Here is a 23,544-nt window from a genome sequence, read left to right as displayed (position 1 = left end):
AAACCGCGTCCATAAACGAGTTGATTTACCAAATCGGATTCACTAAACCGCGTGCCGTAAACGTGAAACTTAAATCGATTTACAAAGATTCAGTTTCGTAAAAGCGCCTATAGTCGTCATGAACACCCGATTTGAATTCAAATTCAAAAGACTCCTAAAAACGCACCTGTTTACTCGATTACTGTAAAGCGCCTTTGAGCATTTATATGCAAGAAACAGTGAAATTGGCGCTTTATCAGTTGTATTCATCATTCAAATCATTATTCTCCTTATCCTATGAATTTGGAGAACCATCCTCGCATGAGAATGAATATAATGTGATTTCAATTAAAGATGACACATGGCCTCATATCATTACGTTATGTTTTTTACCGGGTGGGCGAGATTATATTCTTATGTTTTTGTTTCTCTGAATGTCGCTATTTAAGAGTTCAATAATAATTTCAGTCAACCAAACAAAGGATTTTTCTGTATGTTTCGTGTCCTGTTTTTCCATAACCCTAGGACTGCATTTTAGGTATTTTTCGTGGATGACCGAACGCTGCTGTCCCTTTCTAGTAATTTGATGATATCTGTCGAAATCTAAATTTTAAAAAGGAATCAGGCATATCTCCTTGTTTGACTAAGTAAGAACTCAACTTTAAGGGACACTCCCTTAAAGGCGCCGAAGTAAAATCATGTGTCGAGTGGAGATGATATTGTGTCAGAATTTCTTCAAAAGCGGAGAAAATTGAATATTTTGAAAATAATGATTTCACATGTATGTTTGAATCCGTTATAACTGGAGCAATTTTCATAAAAACATATCTATGGAATCAACGAAATGTAATTAAGAAGAATACTATGTTTAAGATGTTATCAAAGGCATTTGAAAAAAGTTTTCTGATTTCGTCAACTGTGAAACTAGTGTCAACCAGATGTGTTCCCATTAAACGAACCGACTGCGAGCCGAGTCGATGTGAGATGTGACCTACACTGAAAATCTCAAGCGCTACCACTGGTTTTTAGGTGCTTCTGAATGTCGGCCGTTAAAAAACTAAACAATTGCCATTTGGAAAGGGCCTAGTTAGAGAAAATGCTAGATGTGTATATTGTGTGATATTTCATGTGCGTTTGGAATTTAACCTTGTTTATAACGAAACACACATGTTCTTTTCTATTTTAGAAGAGCGCATGATAGTGCAATAAAGAACTGACAATGAAAAAGGGGTAACAGGTGACTGATATCACACCGAATTTCAATTCCTATGAACACTTTTCATATAGTGAATTCTGTACAAGAGTTAAAAAAAACTTGAAATATTAACGAAACAGTTTTTTGACGGACAAATCGTTACCATCGAATTTTCAAAACTTTTTTAATGCCTTGGTGACCACTGGTCTAGTACGCGGTTTTCTGAAACAAAAGTGGCCAAGTTTAAAGAACGACAAATGATTACAAATATTAGGAGCCTAATGCGTTTAATGATTTAATTAATTGGCATCGCGCTGATTGGTTGAAAGACGGTTGTTAGTCATCTTGCCTGTGATTTAATTGTTTTTTTAAGCATCGATTAACCATAGATTTAATCTTATCATAACTTATTTGCAGGTGCTTCTCGCAAACATTTTCTATTCGTTTTCAAACGCAGTACTGTTCAGATGATTCGCGTCAAGCTTTGAGTCAAGTAGTAAAAAAGTTTATGTATTAGCATTACTATGCAGTCAAAATTACGCACTGCGGCAAGTGAGGTGCTGTGATCCAGATGTGTAACCTATTAAGGAGTAATATATTTCCATCATGTCAACGCCATTCAGAAACAGTAGCAAAACATAACTGCTGGTCTCTAGAAATAACAATACGACGACAACCATTTTCGAATTCGACGATATTCGAGAAGTTTCACTAGGGCAGTGGTGGTCAGTGATGGTCAATTTATGAATTCTAATGGGGAATGCTTTCTAGTTTCACACCAAATGCGGTACCGGTATATCTTTCTTACATTCGAGAAGTTTCAATTGGTCAGTGGTGATCAGTGATGGTCAGTTCATGAATTTTCAATGGCGAATCCTTTCTAGTTTGACACCATAAACGCGGTATATCGTTCTCATATTCGAGAAGTTTGAATTGGTCAGTGGTGGTCAGTGATGGTCAATTTATGAATTCTCAATATTTATGGCGAATCCTTTCTAGTTTGACACCATAACGCGGTATATCGTTCTCATATTCGAGAAGTTTGAATTGGTCAGTGGTGGTCAGTGATGGTCAATTTATGAATTCTCAATATCTATGGCGAATCCTTTCTAGTTTGACACCATAACGCGGTATATCGAACTCATATTCGAGAAGTTTATATTGGTCAGTGGTGGTCAGTGATGGTCAATTTATGAATTTGCAATGATGATACCTCGGTAGTTTGAAAACAAACATGACTCGATAAATTTCCGAAATTCGCAGTCAGGTGTTCAGACTCGGGAATATCTCAATTGGTCAGTTTCTGACCATCATGGTGTCACCATGTGGTCTATAGCTCAAATGAAACACGTGGGACCGACGAAAGGGCCCAAAAGCGTAAGTCATTTCCTGAGTGATGTGATCCAAAAATGCCCTAACTGGAAAAGGCAGTCTTTCAATTGGACGAAACCAAATCGGACAGAACAATTAAAATTTGGGAAGGCCACAGGCAGTGGTCTTTCTACGAAGCCCACGCGGTAGGCCTATACTTTGAGCGTATCATTATGAAATCTTTTTTTAAACCACCATGTACCACATTAAGTAATAAGCATCGTTGTAAGCACTTGAAACACCCATTAACCACTTTAAACTGTCAGATCAAACATCATACCGCATCCCCGCAAAGAGGGGTAGTTCAGCAAACCGGAGCTTTCATTTGCCTATCTAGACTACCCCGCCAGTACGGGTAGCCGAGCAAACCGGAAAACTCATAATGGGAGTCTTTTGTGGGCACTTCTGGTGGGCAGATTTTAGATGGGCCTTTCCGGATTAACCTGAAATGAGTAAAAGAACGATATTCTGTAATTACACAATCCTTTCCGTATCACGCATCGTAATTTGTATCATGTGTATCAACTTAACTTTCAATATTGCTGAGTTCAGTGTTCTTTTTTGGCATCGTCTTCGTTGTAGTCACCTTCAGCATCTTCTTCTTCATCTTGGGAGTCCTGAAATGAAAAAAAAGAGAAGAGCGATGAAAACCTGGTACGGAACAAAACTAATGTCTGAAAGCTTTTCAGCTCTCCGTCGCCGGTCACATGCCGAGAACACCAGACAATAAGCCAGCCAGGAATATACTGCCCTCTACACGCCCTCACACAGAACGCGAAAACCAGAATGACAACGCCTCACATTCCCCATCTAACTGCAGGATGTACTGGGCGACGTCAGTAACTGACACACCTGTAAAATTGCACGAAACACAAATAGCGCAGTACAACCAGCTTGACCGGGCGAGATTCAGGATCTCAACTAGCACTCAAAGGCGTGACAAGAGACTTCATCCACTGACCGAGGTAGTCACAAGGACTCAATGAAACTAGCACTCACAAGCCGACAAGAGACTTCATCTCTGCCCGAGGTTGTCACAAGGACACAATGAAAACTAGCACTCAAACTAGAAATCAAAGGGCGTGACAGTAGAATCATCCCTCAGCCGACTCAGAATACCAGAAACAAAGGGCGTGACATCATCCCTTATCCGGGCGGTCACAAGGACCAATGAATGCTAGTGGCGTGACAATCCAGTATAACCGCTCCATTTGTATCCCGCGCAATCCCGCAGATATGCCCGTCATTGACATCACTCAGCACACTTTGTAGATAGATGGGGGCAGTGAGGCCTCGTCATCCTGGTTTTCGTGTTCCGTATGAGGGCGTGTAGAGGGCAGAATTTCCTGACCGACTCTTTGTCTGACATCCTCGACACACGACCGGCGAAGGAGAGCTGACGCTTCGGACATTAGTTTTGTTCCTGCAAACGTTGAAATTCGACAGAGAAATCGGCCCTGAAAAACAAAACGGGTTAATTGCTGAAAAATAGAACGGATTAATTAACACGGAACAGTACAGGACAGCACAGAGACAAACAGTAACACATAAAACATAAAGACGTCGTTCCTCAGGAAGCAGGAACAGGAGCAGGAGCGGGAGCGCAGCGAAAATCGCCAGGAGGAGAATCCACGGTAGCATGTTCACAGTGTGAGTAAGCTGAGGTGAATGGTCTATGCTTGTGTACACCGTGGTCAGCCGGTGACGTATTCAATAGCGCGTGTCAGAATGATATCAACAACTCTGAAAACCCGCAATTGTGTCTCTATTGTTGAATGGATTTACATTATGAGGTTCCACCGCCGGGTTGAATACGCGCCAGTAGTCAGCTGAACAATATAGTGGAGGAACTTTAATAAGGCCATGAAATAAATTACTTGATTCCCAACAGCTACTTCCGAATTTATAAGCATCCGCCTGTTTTTTCTTCTTAAATTCTAGAATAATTTATAAAATATACCGACCGATAGCACTTCCAGTTCAGACTCACTCCAACACAGGTCTTCCTATCATAGAAACCGCGTAAACATTTACTAATGAAATTAGTTGATTAGTCACGGACAGTTCATGCACCCCGAGCTACCTCACATGCACGAGGAAAGCGGTCTATTTGAGTCATTGGGGGAAAACCCACTAATACCATGTATTCACGATTATTCATCATTCATACTGTTATCACTGAATCCCGTCAATAGACAGATTTTCATTAAAAAAAACTCCTCGATTCAATTGAGGGGAGATATATGAGGCATTTTTAATTACTTGGAGCCGCGAGCCCGACCCCAACCCGCGTTGATATTATTGTTTGCGAATTTATCTGGTCAAATCAGATTTGATTTTCCTAATCATAATTTGCTAGTCACGTGTAATCTAATCAAATAAGATTTGCACAACAGGATGAATTTGACGCCTTGTTCCAAACAGCTGACCAAGAAAATACTGTCCCACTTTATGTCCCATGAATGGGTTTCAGGTTTCAGGTTTCTCTTTCAGTTTTGACATTAATATCAGTTTTTCGACAAACAATTTGTGAGTCCACCATCTTCAAATCGTATCAAATCGCCTCCGGTGGTGATTTGATGATTTGACAAATCGATTTGAATTTGACGCCGTGTTAAATTAAAAAATTAGACCAAATCAAATTTGATTATGACACGATAAAAACGATTTTACTTAAAATCAAATTTGATTTGACGTGATAAATTCGCCTAAGATTTGCACAACAGGATGAATTTGCCCTTGTTCAAAACGGCTGACAAGAAAATACTACCCCGGTTATTGAAATATTATTTCCTATGAATGAGTTTCAGTTTAAACTGATTAAAATCTTTATTTGCCGAAAAAATGTCCAGCGTGTGAGAATAACAAGTGGAAGGAAAAGGCTACTTCATGTATTTCTAGTCAATGGAGCAAAGCCATCGGTTAGTATTGACAAGAAGCTCCAACCCGGAGCGCTTCCCTGTTAGTGTCCAAACATTATGTAGACTGGTTACCGGTCTCGAATGGGACAGGCAACCAGTTTAAGAATTCTATAGGCAACCAATCTTTCGCGTATACGTTTGTGAAGTGCATTGAAGCGTGGAAAGGTGGAAGCGTCGCGCGATTGGCCCTTTGGTTTCCTGCTGATACCCGCATCATCAACAATGATCAAATGTGTCCATGAAGAAGGGGTGTCGTGAGAGAAAATGAGTGGTATAGAATGGGCCATGTGGGCCAACGAACAAGCCATCATTTCTTGTGCAGGCAAGTTGTTCTGGATGAAACGTCCTTCGATCTCCTCGATCCGCTTATTTGAAATCTTCTACTAAATTTAGACTTCTATCTCCTAGATTCTTTGAAGGGTAGGACTCCGACTGAGAGGAAATGGGTTGGCAACGTGGTGATCGTTTGCCTTCGAAGAGGAGGGCGTAACTGAACTGGTGGTGTGGGTGGGTGAGTCACGGGGGCCACACAATGCAGGAGGACAATTTTTGGATAAGAGTGGTGGGTGCCACAGGCACAGCCACAGGGGTGTTGGAAGCAATTTTTGATTGCCGCGGCCAATTGCCTTTTCTTTACAGATCCTAATATTGCTCTGGCGAATCTACTTTAATTTCATCAAATACATAGTAAAGATAGAAAAAAAATATTATTCAGTAAATTATTGATGCGGCTTTCGCCACTGCAGTCGCTACGGTTCCAACGCCACTGTTTGACATTTTTTTTCACTTCAGTCACAGTTTTTGGTGGTATACTAGGATTGACTGGCATGTTCAGAAACTGGCAAATTGCTGCTTTTTCTATGTATCCTTTCAATGATGAATATAGGGACCACTTAACCAAAATTAGTGTGATGAATATGTACTCATAGAAAGTGCTGCCTCATCTTCCTTAACCCTTAATTTCTAAGCTGCGCTAGTATTGTAATTTTCTTCGTCGAGTATCCTAGAGGTAAACGGAAGAAAGGCAGTTCGAATGAACGCCGGTAAGAATATCTTCACCAGATTCATTCCACTCTGGGGCATTGGCAGGCGCGGATCCAGGACAAAATTTTAGGGGTAGCACAAAATCAAAAGGGCAGGTAATATTTTAAAAGGGCACTATCCCCTTCAGATGCAATTTCTGAGCACTTGGGATTCTTTCCACCAAATAAAAACATAGTGATAATTTTCAGGGGCACTTAGAAAATCTAGAGGGTAGCACGTGCCTCGTGTGCTACCCCCTAAATCCGTGCCTGATTGGGGGAGCCCACGGCCAAGGTAACATCTTATCGACCTGTCTGTTAAAAAAGAAAATGACACAAAACAGTGGTCATTTTGTTTTAGAATAACTAGGTACTAAGATGATGATAAATTTTCTTACAAAGAAATTATCATTCAATCATGTACCATGTATTAACCATATACATTTACATGTATACAACCAGACAACCAGGAAGTGCTAGGCCTATTCTAAATTCCTGGATCCGCTCCCGTTATACCTATAGGCCTACATGTAGTTCATTATGTGCTGAAATGTTTTCTAATACTGTTTCAGGTTCCAGCATTATTTAACTGTTATTATCAACCAATGTGGACCCGTAACTAGAAATTACTACGTTAGATCAATTATTCATCTTGTGTGAGTAGCCTTCGTTCACTAGCACTAATGTAATTAATTTTTCGTTATTCTGTATGATATACAATGTGCAATATAGTTCAATTTCATATTTAATTATTTCAGTTTGTGTATTCCATGTTTTTTCTTGTTGCCCACTCTGATCGGTGGACTTTGTCTATTCATTACTGCTGCACTGTACATGGTGGTGTGTATTTATGATGAATTCCACGGGTCCAAATGTGATCCAGTTCAAAAGCTTTCAATTGTATCATGTTTAATTATGAAACTTTTGTGCACTTTATAGGCTGCTATCAAAGGTGAAAAATGGATCGCCATAACGAAGAAGAAAAAAGAGGCGGTTTATCGATTAGAATCGTTACAACCACCGAGCCATCCTCCACCTCGCAGACCAAAAACTGACGAGTCCACATTGCAAACGTAAAACCAAATTGAGCTAAAAAATCATGAATAAAATTTAATATTTATACATTTTGTACTTATGATATTGTCCGAAATTTTAAAACGTTTAAATAAATTGTTACCTGCAATAGACCACATGACATTTTTTATTAAGTATGTAGAAAGGTTCATTATTTGTGTAACTGGAGTCCATCCATCCATTGGTTGGGGCAGCAGGAGTCCACGCTACAGTTGTAATAATCTCAAGTCTATTTTCCTTGTAAAATGCATCAACTTATTGATAACTGCTTCAAAATAGTGAAAAAAATGAAAGCCCTTATATTGAGATGATATAAATAATATATTTTAACATTCTCATTCTAGGTTCATTTAACATTCTCATTCATTCTAGGTTTGTACATAAAATGGATCCAGGGACACCATGCCCACTTGATGAAATGCTTGACATTTTCACTGGCATTCACTGCACACCCCTGTTTGAAACTTGCCATAATCTGAGCATAGTGTCATGAACTGAAATTTTACAAAATATGCCAAAAAAAATTGGATTCCATCTATGGACAGATGGATGAAAAGTGAATACAATAGACCGCTGGGATTAAAAGTCCCAAGTGTGGGCTAAAAAGCATGAATGCGAAAACATTCAACCAACAATTCATTAAAGTTAAATATACAAGAAATGCATTAAGTCAATTTGCTTATTATCAAACATCGGGTTTAAGAAACTTTCTTGTTTTAGTCTTTGAAGTCTCTTTTTTCACTCGTTTAGTAGCAGTTGGTTGTGGCGATTCAGAATCAGGCTGTGATGATTCAGTTCCTTTCGTTCGGTTTCTTTTTTTCGTAAATTTCTTCGCTATAGTACCCACAATGTTTTCGAATCTGAAATGACGATAAGAAAATAAGATAAAAATTTGCATTAGGATTATCCTAGAGAGTTATTTGACTATCATTTATCCTTCTGTTCACCTTTCAACCATTTCTTCGTCATCGACTGCTGTTAATTTTTCCCTTTCTTCAGAAGCATTTAATTTTGCTTCAAATTCTTCTTCAGTCATCAATTTCTATAAAATGAACACTGGTTACAGTGAGGTATTCGATACAATTAATTAGTAATGCAGGTAACAACTACCCGAGGCTATAATTTACCTCAATTTCTGGATTAAATCCTTTGAAAGATAATCGTCCAAATTGTGGTAACCCTTCGACAACAACATTACTTGGTTCCATAATATATTTGCTCCTGAAACAAAACAAGGAAATAACATTAATAGAAAATCTCTTATACCTGGTCTAACATTTACATTTGATAAACTCAAGGCCAAACTGGACTACAGTCTTTTGACTTTAGCAGGGTCTGTAGGGCCTACCAGACTTACACTGCTTGTTTCTGCTCTGGTATATCAAGCACCCAATGTTCATCATCGATTATACGTTTTTTCTCCAATTCATTTTCATCCATTTCCTGTTTCACAGCTGTGCGTCTCATGAACTACATAAAAAATTATCACTTAAAAAGTTCAGTTCAAGAAGAAAACCGGAAACCAGGTAAAGGCCAGGGCCTACCTATTAAATTCCAATGTCCTTACCTTCATTTGTAGAAGATTTTTTGACAACTTAGTTGACTTCTTGTCATTTTCTTGTGTCGCCATGTTTTACTTCAACAAAAGAAAAGATGATGATGGGTGTTTGTTTAAGGAACAGTAAATACTCAACATTGTAAACTAAAACTAACTCAAGATGTTTCTAAGTTAATATTGATTATTGATTAATTGAGTTGGCTGGCCTATTTTGTGTAAAAACTTTTCTCAAATTTATATTGATTATTGGAGTTGGCCGATGCGATTCAAGAATAGGGGACTATAGCAATATATATGTAGTGATAGTAATCAATTAAGTAATAATATTAGTAATTGATAATGATGATATATAATGATAGTAATGTATATAGTAATTAATGATGATTAGGGAACTAAACCTAACCCTAACCCTAATCCTAATCCTAATCCTAACCACTAGTCCCCTATTCTTGAATCTTACCCAGCGTCTTTTTTTTTTAAATCTGAGTCGACGAACACTGATAAGTGTCCTGCCTGAATGCGGTTTCACTAGGAGGATTCGAACCCTCAACCTCAGTCTCAGTTGCGAGTCAAACACCTTATCCACCATGCCACAAATGGCCACAGGACAGGACAAATCGGATTTACATATATCGTTTTTGCATTACCAACAACTCTTGATACGAGCCTCTATGCTGGCTACGTATTATTTGGATAAAAAAACTCACTTTTGTTGCTTATTAGTTTAGGGAACATGTGCCAACCAACTACTGTCTCTACGACCTTGGCCGGGTGAAGCTACTCTACTCAAAAGATTAAATCAATTTTATTGTACATCGCGCTTGCACTGGCAGCCGAGGAAATAATCAGTGGAATTCGGGCCCTTAAATATTGTTTTTCGCCGTTATTCGATGAATATCCCATAATGATGGACGTGTTAAATAAAGGTAGGTATGGGATAGTTGATCAATAGATGATTTAAATACAACTCGAGGATTTGAGTCGATCATGAGGAATTCTATGAAATTACCAAATTAGTTGAAGCTCACTCATGTCGTATTAATTATCAAAATAATCGCTCTGAAACTATTTCTATCGGGATGAGGTCGTCTTCAATTTCAGAACTTACTTCAGAGATAGATTTTCTGACGTGTGGCACGTGTCAGAAAGAATTTGTTTTATCTGATATAATGACGTTTATGAAACATAAGAAGTTTGACTGTGAGAATGGTACAAGTAGTGTAGGTAAGTTACATGTCATCTCTGACATATGTCCTTCGAATTTACAAAAAATTATACTTTATTACTTTTCTCATTGATATTCTTCCAGATTCATTTTATCAAAGACTAATGTGTCGCATCAAAGATTGTGAAGAAAAGTTTGCCACTGCTGTTGGATTATTACTGCACATTCAAAACCAGCATGCGTTAAACATTTTCATAACTCTGAGTTTGTACGGCCCGACGAATAAACCAAATTCAAATGATTCCAGTCGGAAGACTTTGTCAAATGATACGCCAACTAAATCTTCAACCATCACCACAGTGACGGAACCTGAAGGAAATTCGGATGGTTGTTGCGGATCGGGTCAGACTGGTAGTTTACAGTTGTGTGAAGTAAGTGCTTTGTCGTCGATGAGTATAGGGGATTCACTGGACGATGTGAGTAAAAGATCGCCGTGTTTAGACCCCGCTATGACGTGCGGAGTGAACTGTTGCATTCCGCCGAAACCGCAAGAGTCGATGGGTACGCAGACCGACTTCGAAAGTGACGTGTTGCTCGTCGAAAATACATGTCACGGCGATAGATGCACTCCGGAAAAATGTCAGTCGAAATCGTGTTGCGATAATCAAAACTGTTGCATCACGTTGATACCGGGTACGCATGAGAAAATGAAAAAATGTTGCAGCGCGATCGTGCCGAAAAAACGTAAACAGCACATGGAATCGAAGCACATGCCGAAAGGTTTCTGGTCGCGTTCGAAATCGACGTTACGTCGTCGGATATCGAGTAATTACGTAAATAAAAACCGCACGACGGCGACGATGACCAATCGAGATATATTCATCGACGTCGGCTCTCCGTCCGTCGTGAATATCAATCGCGCCGATTCGGAAAATCAACATCCGTCGAATACGACGACTTCGCAACAGCATCAGCAACAGGCTGTTGTAACTAAAGGCAACACGACGAAATCGGTCGATTCGTTACCGGTATCGATAAGCAGCTCGTCGCATCGCGGACTCGTTTACTTAGAGCCGGGGAGTACTTTTACGATTCCAGTGTCGTATTCGAATACTGGAGAATCGTTTCAATCGCCTGTTAGGCCTCTACCTCCTTCACATCCGGGTCAGTTTACGAGTGAAAGTCTACTGCCAGCGAGCGCTTCGCTCTCCTCTCCTCGGATCGATATAAACCCATCGTCTTCGATCGCTGCGACGGAGAGTTTCATCACCGACTGGTCGGACTCGTTTGTGATAAACGACGCAGGATTTACGAGCGGCGACGCGCAGACGTCGACGGAGAATCCGACGACGCGGTCGCAGTTGCCGGATGAGGATCATCTGATCATGACCATCAACTCGATTGATGATAACAGCGGCAACGACCGGTCGAGCGACGCGAAAAGTAAAGCATCGTCTTCGTTGAAGAAACGTCGATACCCGACATCGAGGCCGTTTAAATGTGATCAGTGCGATCATTCGTTCAATCAGAGGATACATTTGAAGAAACATCAAAGTAAACACACAGGTAATAGATAATAAATGAGATTTATTTTGATACACAGACAAACCTGCCTAATCCGGATCGACTTTATCCAGATTTTAGTGTAATCCGGACACTATTTGCAGTCTGTTTGTATATTATATGTACAAGAAGATGACCTTTCATCGGGATTTTCCGTAAAGCGGATGAATTGTGTTGGTCCCAAATGATCCGAATTAAGCAAGTTCTATTGCGTTTACCACTATATTCATGTCATTAAAAGGGTTGTTGTCGAGGGCTATCAACCTATAAAATCCTCGCCGAAATGTGAAACGTTTCACAAATAGGTTATCTTCAATTTCACGTATTAGTTATTAGTGTATAGATGTATGATTTCTTATCTATCTCATATAGGTATAAAACCCTTTAAATGTCAGCAGTGTGATTATTCGACAGTTGAGAGAAGTCATCTGAAAGTTCATATTCGAATACATACAGGTAATCCCAGTTTATTCATTCCGATTAAACAGCTCCATACACTCAGCTTTACCTCATGATGTTTGGATATAATCAAGATTGGGTCATATTCCAGATTATCGAATTGCTCAGTCAAGTTTTGAGATCTTCCTTAACACATTTTAGTTTTGTAGACAGTCATAACATCTTAAGACCACATTTCACAATTGTGAAACTCGCTCTTTGGTTGGTTTGAATATGTATGTCATTTGTGTTTTCATTTTCATTCTCATTTTAGGGGAAAAACCATATAAGTGTACGTACTGCGAATACGCTACAGCTCAGAACAGTACGTTAAAAATACATTTGAAACGTCATCATAACCGATCGGTGTACAACTGTGAAACATGTGGCAAGAAATTCAACCAGGCGACATCGTTGAAATTACATCAACAGCAACAGCATGACAACGCAACTAGTCATCCCCAGCAGCGACTTATCGAGCAATCACAATTTCTTGATCCACAAGGAAATCATAAAATTCATACAAATGCCAGTCAATCTCCTACTTAGACCATGTTAGTCGACAGAAAATTTGAGATATTTGTATATATAACCACGATTTCTATCGGAGTGCAACAAAAATTTAGTTTCTAACGTTTAGCTTGTGACAAATTCATGTCTTAGAATATCTGGTTCTGTCATGGTTAGGTAATACCTAAACATAGTTAATTGAAGTTAGAGGTGCTGTATTAAAATTTGTGTGCTTAACGGGACTAAACCTAGATTTTATGAGTGTGTTAGATATGGTAGTTGCAATCAATCTATGTGCTTAAAATGATGATAATGTAGAAGAGGTACTATAAATACCTTCAGGGAACTAGACAATCCATCGGTAGTTTTCTAGTTTGGGTCAAAATTGAATTTTCAAGTTTCCTTGACACAATTGATTTTTTTATCAGAATATACTGAGGTTTCGTTATTTCAAAATGAATAATATATTTGCTAGAAATATGTTTACATTGAAAGAATGTTGGTGATCAAGTTCACCAGGATTGAATGTAAATCGTCCGTCCATTTGTTATTTGCACTTTGTCAACTGCTGATTTATTTAACGGTAATTCGAGTTTGCATGAATACAATACACCGTTTTAAAGAGGATCTGAAATGATAAAAGAACTCTCATCGAAAACCGGGGAATTGATATATTCTATGCGTCGATGCTAAATTCTTACAAAAAATTTAGTAAAATACGTTGTTGTTATATGTTACATTTTAAGACGATTATAAGTACGTGTATTCAGACAAATTCTGTCAGATCTGAAAACAGCAACTTGAACCTCAGGTTTTCGGCAATGATTGATGTATTTGAATTACGAGCAACAAGAAGAACCATATATATGTTTGGTTTATTATGATGTGCAAAAGATCTTGATTGTAAAACAATTAGTGGGATCCTACACTCCCTAAAAACCATCATCATTTGGAACGATACCTATTCCGCGTGATAATAACTGTTAGTCAAGTCTACAGCCTAAATGGATTCGTAGATTCGTTTTATTACGATAGGCGATGAATTTTTTGTCCAATCTAATGGTGGTCTTGGTCTAATGATAGTGTGTAGGGGAATAAGTGGTCGATAGTTTTCATGTAGCTAATTTCTAAAGAATTTAGAATATAAGGACTGGAATTTAAGCCATTTGGTATAAGGTTTTAGAGGAGTCGTGTTAACTGGGTGTAGGATAAATACAAGACAAATAGTACTTTATAGGTTAACTAGTTCATTTGACGCATGAGCTTTCGCTACTAGTGTATAGTATCTTCATTAGGTGAGTGAGTGGGTTTAGGTTTAAGATTTGGTGATTGATCTTGCGTAGATAGTGATACTATTATAAACTAATTCCTAATGGGGATTTGACATCATGGTAGTCATTCTTTGGTTTATTGGTTTATGCGGGAAAAGCATCCCCCGGCGCAAGATTACCTGAATGTATATTGGAACTGCAGTTGTTAATCAACATGATAGCAATTCATATACAGTAGAACCCGCTTAATTCGGATCATTTGGGACCAATAGAATTCATCCGGTTTACAGGAAATGCGCATTAAAAGTCATTTGTATGTTAATGAACATACGACTGCAAATATTGTCCGGATTAGACCAAAATCCGGATTAAGCCGATCCGGATTAAGCGGTTATGACTGTATTTCGTAATTTATTTTAAATATATGGAATAAGTTCCACAAAATAAATATTACTTGTATGCCAATGTATAGAGTAAGTTTGCTTATATTCTTCAGTTGTCTCTCCTCCGCCATGAGATTGTCTATCCGACCTAAGTCACTTCGACCATACCTGCGGTCACTAGGGCTAAATTTGAAGAGCTTGTCACATCCCAAAATGACTCTATGTCCAAAAAGGCAACATTAGTCGCACTAAATGTCCAAATTTTCTTAGCTGACAAGACAAAAAAGGGCAAAAATTTGCTTGACTTGTGTCTGATATTACAAGTGCCCATGGAACATTAAATCCCGGTAACTGTGCACTAGTTGAAATTTCCGAAATGAGTAATGAGAAAGCGCCACGCATTCAAAAAGAACTCAATATTATAAGATCAAATTAATTTAATACCCATTAAGTAACTGTACATTGGAATAAGCACACAAACAGATTTAAGAATTCTAACTTTTTATAAACATGCTAATTCAGGATATAGCGAATTAACAGGTGGTTGTCCTTGAACGAATGGAACTGCATTTACAGTCATCGCTGGAGTTTGGTTGTCACATGTTTGACCATCGGTACGCATTGAATACATGTTGTAGTGTGGTAAATTCGTTGGAAAGAAGTCGGCGTAGGTCGGATTTCCCAGACTGATGGTCGATGGAGATACGAGTGCGTTGCTGCAGTTGGAATTTCCGAACGAATTTTGTCCGCCGAAGTATCGTAATCCGTACGAAGCAGACGAAGTGAGTGGATCCGTCGTCGGATTAAATTCTGACGTCATGGGTGTCGACTGCGTTGTTTGCTGATGGTAATACCGCGGTACATTTCCGTACGGAATTGGTTTGACCATGGTGGAAGTGTATGGTATCGGTTGACGCGGTAAAGACGGCTTATTATAGGTAGCCGTTGGGTTGTACATAGGTGGTCCAGTTGTAGTCTGCGGTAGAGGTCGGTGATGAATCCTTCAACAAAAAAAAAACCAAATGTTGGTAAATGACAAGTTCATAGTATTTACGAGATTTTAGAATCATTTAATCAAGGGGTTACTTACTGTGTCGACGGTTTTCTCATCACATCCGAACACTCTGAACTTGGCGGTGTCAAAACGTGATCTGTACCAGGTACGTCATTGGTACTAGCGGCTACGTTTTCTTTATTAACGAAAAACTGTTTTCGCATCCAAGATTTATAATCAGCTTTCCCTTCTCGTCTCTGTTTGGCACGGCGATTCTGGAACCAGGTCTGAAAAACAACAAAATAGTAAAAGACACCGTTATTGATTTCTGGAATACATCTATATCTTTTTTTTCAATGTCGCTAGTTTCGTTAATAACCAAACCAAGGAATATGTATAGTCAATAGAATACTTACAGATATTTTTTCAACGGGCAAATTAAAATTTGAAGCTAGATCTTCGATCACTGTTATATCGGGATACTTGTCCTCGGTGAATATACGTTCAAATTGAGCCAACTGAAAGACAGGGTAAAGAAATTAAATATATACACGTCTATCAAGAATTGTTAATAGTTTCACATTTCATATAAAATGAAATCAAAACATTGGTAAAATAGAATATAACATGTCATACGTACGTGTTTTTCGGAAAAAGAAAACCGTGTCCTCTGCCTTCCTTTTGCAGTTACCGCGTTGGGGGTGGAAGTAGTTTTCTTCGATCCGTCCGATGTGCACGCATTGTTCAAATAATCCCCTAAAAAACCAAACGACGTGTAAAAACTCTGTTGTGATTCATTCTAATAAGAAAATGTTTCTCTATTTTTCTTTCGAAGTTTGTATACACGAATCTATACAACGACATCTAAAAATCTACCTCCAGGGGAAGTTTGTAATTCTATTTTACGATCCAATTAATGAACTTATTCTGAAATCTTCAATTTGTTTAGACCCCACAATCCCCGTGCATATGTTGAATTAGTAAAAGAGTACAAATATCTAGGACTTATATTTACAGCATCAGGGTGTTTTAACAAAGCTAGAGAAGATCTATTCAAATCAGCTAACCGAGCCATGTTCAGTATTCAAAAAATGATTGGTATTCAAGATTTTCCACCCGATGTATCGTTAAAGCTGTTTGACACTTTGGTAACATCCATCCCACTATATGGTTGTGAGATTTGGTTAACAAAAACGAGCACTGCTAAGAAAATATTCAAAAACATTGGTACATTCCCAATTGAGGAAGTAATGGAAAAGGATGACCTACTCAATAAATTAACTGTCAAATTCTGCAAATTCATATTGCATGTAAACAAAAAAACTACCAATTTAGCAGTACTCGGTGAATTAGGAAGACTACCGATTTATATAGATGCATTTTCCCGTATAATTAACTTTTATAACCACATGTGTACAAATGTAAATAGTATTGTAAATATAACGGTGAAAGATTTGAGTTCTATGAAAAACCAGACAAATGACAAGGACTATTTTCCTAAAAGCCATGTCTGCTACAAATAGTCTCAACCTGTTAGAAGTTGGCCAGACCTATCAGCATATTAAAAGGTTCAAACACATACTCCAAGAGCGATATAAAATATTCTGGAAAACAAAAATTCAAAGCTTTAACAAACTTGACTCATATAAGATCTTCAAAACAGAATTCAGTTTGGAACCCTATTTACTACTGAACATTCCAATTTCCTCTAAGACAGCTCTAACCAAATTAAGACTCAGCGCACACAAACTTATGATTGAGAAAGGGCGCTACCTAGGTATCTCTAGGGAAGAACGCTTATGTAGCAGATGCGGAGTAGTAGAAGATGAGTTCCACTTTGTAATGGAGTGTGCAAAATTTGTGCGAAATGGCCAAATATTTAGGGAAATACATCGAGAAAGGGTCTAACTCATGGAAAAAAAACAACTATCTGAAATCTGTAGTGTTACGTCGCAGTATCCGTTATCGGCATTAATTAAACTATCACTGATTCACTTACTGAAAACCTATTTACATCGTGTATATATGTATATTAAACTGTTATTGTTTTTGTTATCTCTATCTTTAAAATGTTATATTTTATCCCCCTGTCTTTATTGTACTTAATCTTATCATGTTTAACTACGTTACGGAACAATAAAGAATTAATTGAATTGAATTGAATTATGTTGATGCTTACCTTGTTGTTGCGTCGCATGTTTGAACTGGTGATTTAGATGATAGTCGTAGTCATGGCCGTTACCGACGTTGGACAGAATGTTTGAGATGTTGAAACTTGGTCGCTGTAGACTCATTTCAGTCACGTTGATGAAAATATTCCGTAATCCTCGCAGTAGACAATTATCCAGAGGTTAAGTGTCAGCATGAGACAGACGATTAATGTACGTGATGTGTTGTCAGGTAGATATATATTGAAGAATGAAACGTGCATCTCAAGTGTCTAACTTTCTCAATTAAATCTAGAGAACCAATCTATTCGTGACACCTAATTCAGTGAGTAATTAGTGTCTGTCTCTCATAAACTCACTAGTAAAAATATTAATTACCCCTATGATTAAATTGACTGATTTCTTTGATATGCATATGAATGCTTAGATCAAAACAATCCATCATTCGCGTTATTCATTGTACTTGTATACAAATGATGAAATTATACATATCCTAGAGCTAACTAATTAATTTACGCCAACAGAAATTCATTAAGATCAAGGGAATCGTTTTAAAGGTATACCGTTATAAACCTATACTAGCTTCACCAGGGTGATAACATATAGATGTTTGGATTAATCTAATCTCTTTGTGCAAGTGGTCTTTTGGGTGAACTACATGTATATTCTATTTTCAACGATTGTAATGAAGAATGATCTTGAAATGTTGAGTTTACAAACATCTGGATTGATTTTCTCGGTTATCGTATGAGATGTCAACTGGATTAAATCATCCATTTCTATACTTAACTTAAAGAAGAAAAAAGACAAATTTTGATACCATGTGCATTACTTTGTATTCCCCCGATAGCTCAGTTGGTAGATCGGAGGACTGCAGAGGTAGATACCTTATAGAGTCATGATTATCATTAGGTCATTCAAATCTGACTCGAGAGAAACACTTTGACGACTCAGCCGTGCAATTTCACGCCCATAAATCTCCAATTTTTTAAAAATATGCCTTCATATTACCGTCCTGGCAAGCTGATGGTAGAGCATACTGGTGAAATATCAATATACACTAACTTCATTGTACATGAATTCTGACTCTAGACCGACGGTGATGAAAGATCGAATTCATTTCTTTTCATACAAACGAAGCTATTCAATATATGATAACATAATCTTACCCAACTTTAAACTATTTGAGGAAACCAATGAAACTAGTTAAATTATAACACAGAACTGAAAACATCAGTCTTTATTGGATAAAAACATTTTATTTCATTAGTGTCATTAGTGATACAAAATTCCGGACGATCGAGAAGTTACACTTTAGTTTATGAAATTATTTTCATTTACGCGGTTTACTTCAGTAACGCGTGTTACTTTCACCTATGTCGTCGCCATTCTTAGTTTAGTGCTCTGCGACCACGATCTGCGGCCTAATGAACGGAACAGTGACGGTCATTACCGAAATCATATTTCCTGGCTTGAAATATGCCAGGACTGCCATGAAAATTTACGAAAAATATATCCTCGCGCCGAATGTATGTTTTGGAATTGTCGGCAATACTTTGACAATCATCGTGTTCACGACGAACAAGGAATTCAAGGGAAACGGTATCTTATACTTATTGTGGTTAGCAGTCGTCGATTTATTGCACATGGCCAGTTCTTTAGTTGTTCTTGGTTATCGTTACATCGGCGTTGATTTCTTCCGACTAAACAGCGTTACGTGTAAATTAGGATCGTACATAGGTAACTGGTGCGTAGGTATGTCCGGTTTAATTACCGTTACAATGACCGCAGAGTGATACGTAGCCCTTTGTCATCCGATGAGCGCTGAACGCTACCTGACGTACAAACGAACAAAAATAACCCTCTTTTGCATCCTCGCGATCGTCACACCTCTCGAAATACGGCAGTTTTTCCTCCATGAAATCAATATGAAACAGAACGGTGAATGTTTCGATGTAATATCCACCGAAAATGATCATTTGTATATATTTCGTTACGTACTCGGTATCCTAGGATATCATATCATACCATCTTTATTCATTTGTGTCTTAAATGTTATGGTTTGCATCCAACTTATCCGCCATCGTTGGAAAGGTGATAGTCTAACGGCTAAGGTGAGCAAACAGGATAGGAGCATTACTACTAGTTTACTAGTTGTATCAATTATCTTCGTATTGACAAATTTTCCAATGGTGTCAGGTCTGCTTTTCGGGTACTACTCAGTAGAACATCCGGAACTAGTATCGCATAGATACAAGCGTAGGTTAGGCACTTTGTATTGGTTCTGCGGGTACATCACACTGATCAATTATGCCGCAAATTTTCCAGTTTACGTCGCACGAATCCCTCTGTTCAGAAAGCACCTGTATAAAGTATTTTGTTCGTATATTTGTAAAACGAAATCGACAAAATGAATGGAGCGGACAAAATTCGATATATGTATGTATTAGTCGGAGTTATGAAATAGATTTGACATCTGGAATATTATCAAGACATTTCCACTCTGCGTTCAATGGTCAATCTCCGAAAAATTGTCATATTCACACTTGATGTTGTGTTAAAAGAGCCCCAACGATTGATTCAACACGAAAATTCATGTGGGGAACCAGAGATCAGTGTTATCAACTTTATCTACCTCGGTTCATCGGCGCATCATTAAACTATTTGATGCCGGCGTGATGAACAACAGTTCAACGTTTTTACAAGCTTTCTCGTCATAATGTGCGATATCAGTGGTTAACTTCTGAAGCAAATCATCGTTTCTAAAACTAAATCTATTCCTGATAGTTCTAAGGCGCGACAATGAAGAAGACTTTTTTCGATTTCAAGATTTTCCTGGGATTACATTCTCTCATCAAAGAAATGTTTTGTAACAAATGAAGTAGCACCCTGAGACTTCACTGAGGACCTGTCTTAAACGTCGGGGAAAAATCAAACTTTTTAGATTTTCAATAAACTGTTATACAAAACACAAGACTGAATACATTTTGAAAATCTGTTAAGGGTTTCCCTTTCCTTTCCTCGTGTGTAGCGTTATAAGCGCTAATATGAATGATTATATATGGTATAGAATACGAAATTGAAATCAGAACGCATCTCATTACCATTGTGGTTTCAAATCTCCAGTATTACTGGAAAAAATCGCGTCGCTCCCAGTCGCAAGAGCGCGTAGGTCGGTTGCGACGGTGGCGTCGCGTCGCAGAAAGTATAACATGTGCGACAGTCACAAGGGAGCGTAGGGTCGGTCGTCGCTGGCGGGAGCAGTGAATCGCGTCGCAGTGAGTCGTAAGCGGTCACAAGGCCGGCCTACGCCCACCTTTAGGAGTTGTGCTGCTAAGAAACAATTTCTATTGTTAATTTTTTTGCGGTATCACCAGAGTGATCTGTGATTATAGTAATTGAAAATTTGAACAACACTAACTTATACATAGAATATCAATTGAAACATTTTTTAAACTACAATTTGTGAAACAATGTATGAAAAAGTTTAATGTGGAATTAAGAATTGTCAAAGCTAAAAATGCTTTTCTCATAATCATTAGTTGATCGTAAGTAAAACCAACATACACATTCTTTTTTATAACGAGCCCGAGCCTGTCTATACACCCGGGTACTTCACAAACCAGAAATACAATCACCATTACCGTAATCATCCTCAATATCCTCCTCTCCTGGATCATAGTTTTACTGGATGTATCGGAACTCATTTTATGTCTAGCTAAACTGGTCACAAATAACGATATCACGATTGAAAGGTTTAGTACAATCAAAAATACTGTCGGCAGAAATAGAGTTCAATAGAAAAATGATAAATGATAGAAGTGAAGCGTTGGAAATCTTGGCAATGAAAGTGCACTTTGTCCAATATTCAGAAAACATCTAGCGTGCACCCACATTACTGGACTGCCTAATGGTACAAAAAATGCCCAAAATGAATTTCCACTTGTACTGGTTATAACAACACTCGAAATATTATAGACTCTAACATCTAAAAATAGTTTAGATTTCAATGGAAAGAGAATGACAAGGAGTCGGCCTAAACTTACCTGCGGAACAGCCCAGTTCCTGGACATTTGAAACGTGGGGAAAAGTGGCCTCGCAAAGATGATAAACCATGCACCGAACCACCAGTCGTCGAAACGAAAAACTAAATCTCCTAATCGCGAGTAAATATACAGCGTCCTCATCGGATACATAACAAAAACTGTCACCGAAAATAACATATCAAATACGGCTAAGATCTTCACTGGATACAAAGCGATACTCTGCATCCGACCGAGGACAATGATGGTGAGGATGTTCAACACTATACCAATAAACGACATCGGTCCATACACGCATAGATACATCAGTACACTAAATCTGTAATCCCATCGTTCCGGAGGCAGTGGTCCACATTCGATAATTGGCATCGTATCATTAACCATTTTAGTACTTTTTATGTGTGTAGTATCAGGAAAACAGTCTACGGTAACATCAGTGATTAGACAGCATATTATTCCCATATTATTCTTAATGAACCATTCGATAAACCTTCGTGGTAACCTATACCGGTATCCTCGTTATAAAGTGAAGTGGATCTGCGAAAAGTGAACTCCAGTGGTGGCTATTAGTATGGAGGAAATTCGATTTTGACACTGACTGCATACTGAACCTTAACATACATATGTTCTTCATAGTGGGACAAAATTCCAGATGAAAGTTCTTCAGTCCATTCCTCTTCCAACCAGTTAAAGCAATGCAGGGGCGTAAGCAGAGTTTGTACAAACGACCCAAGATCCGAAAAAGTCCACATTTTTACTGCATAGTTTTGTCTCGTGGTATTTTCCACGGGAGAATGTCTTTAACCATGGACTTCGCAATTTCTGATCGATTGTGAAAACGTCTCAGAAATCAATTATGTTAGTAAGTTACGGGTATTATCATTAATTCAAACCTAACATATCATTCAAACTCCAGATAATACAGGCAGTTGAAAAACAAACCAGCCAAGAATGTAGGCGATTCCGGACGAATTATTATTCATGTATCAGTACCGTCACAACAAAGTTCTTGATATATAGTTTAAGATGCATATATAATGTCCCAATGTATTCTATAGGATCTATAGGCCTACATGATTAAAGAGCAGATATTTGGATGAAGTTATGTATCATATCTATATCAACGCCTATGGTAAGTGGTCTATTCTAATCGAGATTCGACCACTTCAACCACCAGAAGTTTGCAATGGTATTTCCTATATCTGATTTGTACGGTTAGATTAATCAGCACCTCTTTTGCAAAAGATAAAAAAGCAGTTAAAGAATTATGCAAAGAATTTTCTAAATCCTGTATGAAAATTTAAATATTTGCAACCGGAAGAAGGTTGAATTTAGGGCATCTCGGGAAATCTTGATTCAACAACACTATATCGAATAATGTCCCGTTGCTCTTTTTGCACCTAAAATATGGATTGATATACCAGTCAACAGTTTTTAATGGTATTTACTATTTTCAATTAAGAACATTTTGAATTTACTTGTTTTGTGTGAATGATAGAAACACGCGTAAAATGTCAATAGTAGCGTTTTTGAAATTGTGATTTGTGAAACAATATATGAAAAAGTTCATAGTGGAATTAAAAATTGTCAAAGCTAAAAATGCTTTTCTCATGATCATTAGTTGATCGTGAGTGAAACCAATATACACATTCGTTTTAACAATAGACCCGAGTCTGTCTATACATCCGGGTACTTCACACACCAGAAATACCACCACCATTATCGTAACCATCCTCAATATCCTCCTCTCCTGGTTCATAGTTTTGCTGGATGCATCGGAACTCATTTTATGTCTAGCTAAACTGGCCACAAATAACGATATCATGATTGAAAGGTTTATTATAATCAAAAATACTGTCGGAAGAAATAGAGTTCCATAGAAAAATGAT

General features: G+C 38.0%; 3 protein-coding genes across 5 annotated transcripts; 2 read left to right on the top strand and 1 right to left on the bottom strand.

Moving 5' to 3' along the window:
- The first annotated feature begins 5,542 nt into the window (after positions 1-5,542).
- Positions 5,543-7,678, top strand: LOC141901787 (cytochrome b-245 light chain-like). 3 transcript variants are annotated; one of them, XM_074789258.1, is made up of 7 exons: positions 5,543-5,788; positions 5,875-5,977; positions 6,259-6,328; positions 6,435-6,509; positions 7,061-7,144; positions 7,247-7,328; positions 7,428-7,678. In XM_074789258.1, the coding sequence occupies exons 3-7, from the start codon at positions 6,294-6,296 to the stop codon at positions 7,563-7,565; spliced, it is 414 nt and encodes a 137-aa protein (XP_074645359.1). In that variant the 5' UTR covers positions 5,543-5,788; positions 5,875-5,977; positions 6,259-6,293; the 3' UTR covers positions 7,566-7,678. The 3 variants fall into 3 exon arrangements, with proteins under 3 accessions (XP_074645359.1, XP_074645358.1, XP_074645360.1); XM_074789257.1 differs by lacking the exon at positions 5,875-5,977; XM_074789259.1 differs by lacking the exons at positions 5,875-5,977; positions 6,259-6,328; positions 6,435-6,509.
- A 46-nt stretch (positions 7,679-7,724) lies between these two features.
- On the bottom strand, positions 7,725-9,882 carry LOC141901786 (M-phase phosphoprotein 6-like). Its single transcript, XM_074789256.1, has 6 exons — positions 9,828-9,882; positions 9,130-9,198; positions 8,920-9,032; positions 8,690-8,783; positions 8,510-8,604; positions 7,725-8,422 (listed from the first exon to the last, which is right to left on the bottom strand). The coding sequence occupies exons 2-6, from the start codon at positions 9,190-9,192 to the stop codon at positions 8,248-8,250; spliced, it is 540 nt and encodes a 179-aa protein (XP_074645357.1). The 5' UTR covers positions 9,193-9,198; positions 9,828-9,882; the 3' UTR covers positions 7,725-8,247.
- Positions 9,883-9,916: 34 nt separating this feature from the next.
- On the top strand, positions 9,917-14,524 carry LOC141901773 (uncharacterized). Its single transcript, XM_074789232.1, has 5 exons — positions 9,917-10,046; positions 10,222-10,344; positions 10,430-11,851; positions 12,221-12,304; positions 12,561-14,524. Exons 1-5 carry the CDS (start codon positions 10,025-10,027, stop codon positions 12,833-12,835), a joined length of 1,926 nt encoding a protein of 641 aa, XP_074645333.1. The 5' UTR covers positions 9,917-10,024; the 3' UTR covers positions 12,836-14,524.
- The last annotated feature ends 9,020 nt before the right edge of the window (positions 14,525-23,544 follow it).

Source organism: Tubulanus polymorphus, chromosome 3, assembly GCF_964204645.1.
Source record: "Tubulanus polymorphus chromosome 3, tnTubPoly1.2, whole genome shotgun sequence".
Classification (NCBI taxonomy): Eukaryota; Metazoa; Nemertea; class Palaeonemertea; order Tubulaniformes; family Tubulanidae; genus Tubulanus; species Tubulanus polymorphus.
This window is presented reverse-complemented; position numbering and strand designations above follow the sequence as displayed.

What these genes read in the sequence shown, in the direction of transcription:
- LOC141901787 (XM_074789257.1), top strand. Translation starts at nt 5,731, where the DNA reads ATGAGTGGTATAGAATGGGCCATGTGGGCCAACGAACAAGCCATCATT. An exon ending in CAAATTGCTGCTTTTTCTAT is followed by an intron (nt 6,329 to 6,434) that starts GTATCCTTTCAA and finishes TTAATTTCTAAG; the next exon opens with CTGCGCTAGTATTGTAATTT. An exon ending in AGATCAATTATTCATCTTGT is followed by an intron (nt 7,145 to 7,246) that starts GTGAGTAGCCTT and finishes TAATTATTTCAG; the next exon opens with TTTGTGTATTCCATGTTTTT.
- LOC141901786 (XM_074789256.1), bottom strand. Translation starts at nt 9,192, where the DNA reads ATGGCGACACAAGAAAATGACAAGAAGTCAACTAAGTTGTCAAAAAAT. An exon ending in CCAGAGCAGAAACAAGCAGT is followed by an intron (nt 8,784 to 8,919) that starts GTAAGTCTGGTA and finishes GTTTTGTTTCAG; the next exon opens with GAGCAAATATATTATGGAAC. An exon ending in GACGAAGAAATGGTTGAAAG is followed by an intron (nt 8,423 to 8,509) that starts GTGAACAGAAGG and finishes TCGTCATTTCAG; the next exon opens with ATTCGAAAACATTGTGGGTA.
- LOC141901773 (XM_074789232.1), top strand. Translation starts at nt 10,025, where the DNA reads ATGATGGACGTGTTAAATAAAG. An exon ending in GATGGACGTGTTAAATAAAG is followed by an intron (nt 10,047 to 10,221) that starts GTAGGTATGGGA and finishes CTTCAATTTCAG; the next exon opens with AACTTACTTCAGAGATAGAT. An exon ending in GAATGGTACAAGTAGTGTAG is followed by an intron (nt 10,345 to 10,429) that starts GTAAGTTACATG and finishes ATATTCTTCCAG; the next exon opens with ATTCATTTTATCAAAGACTA.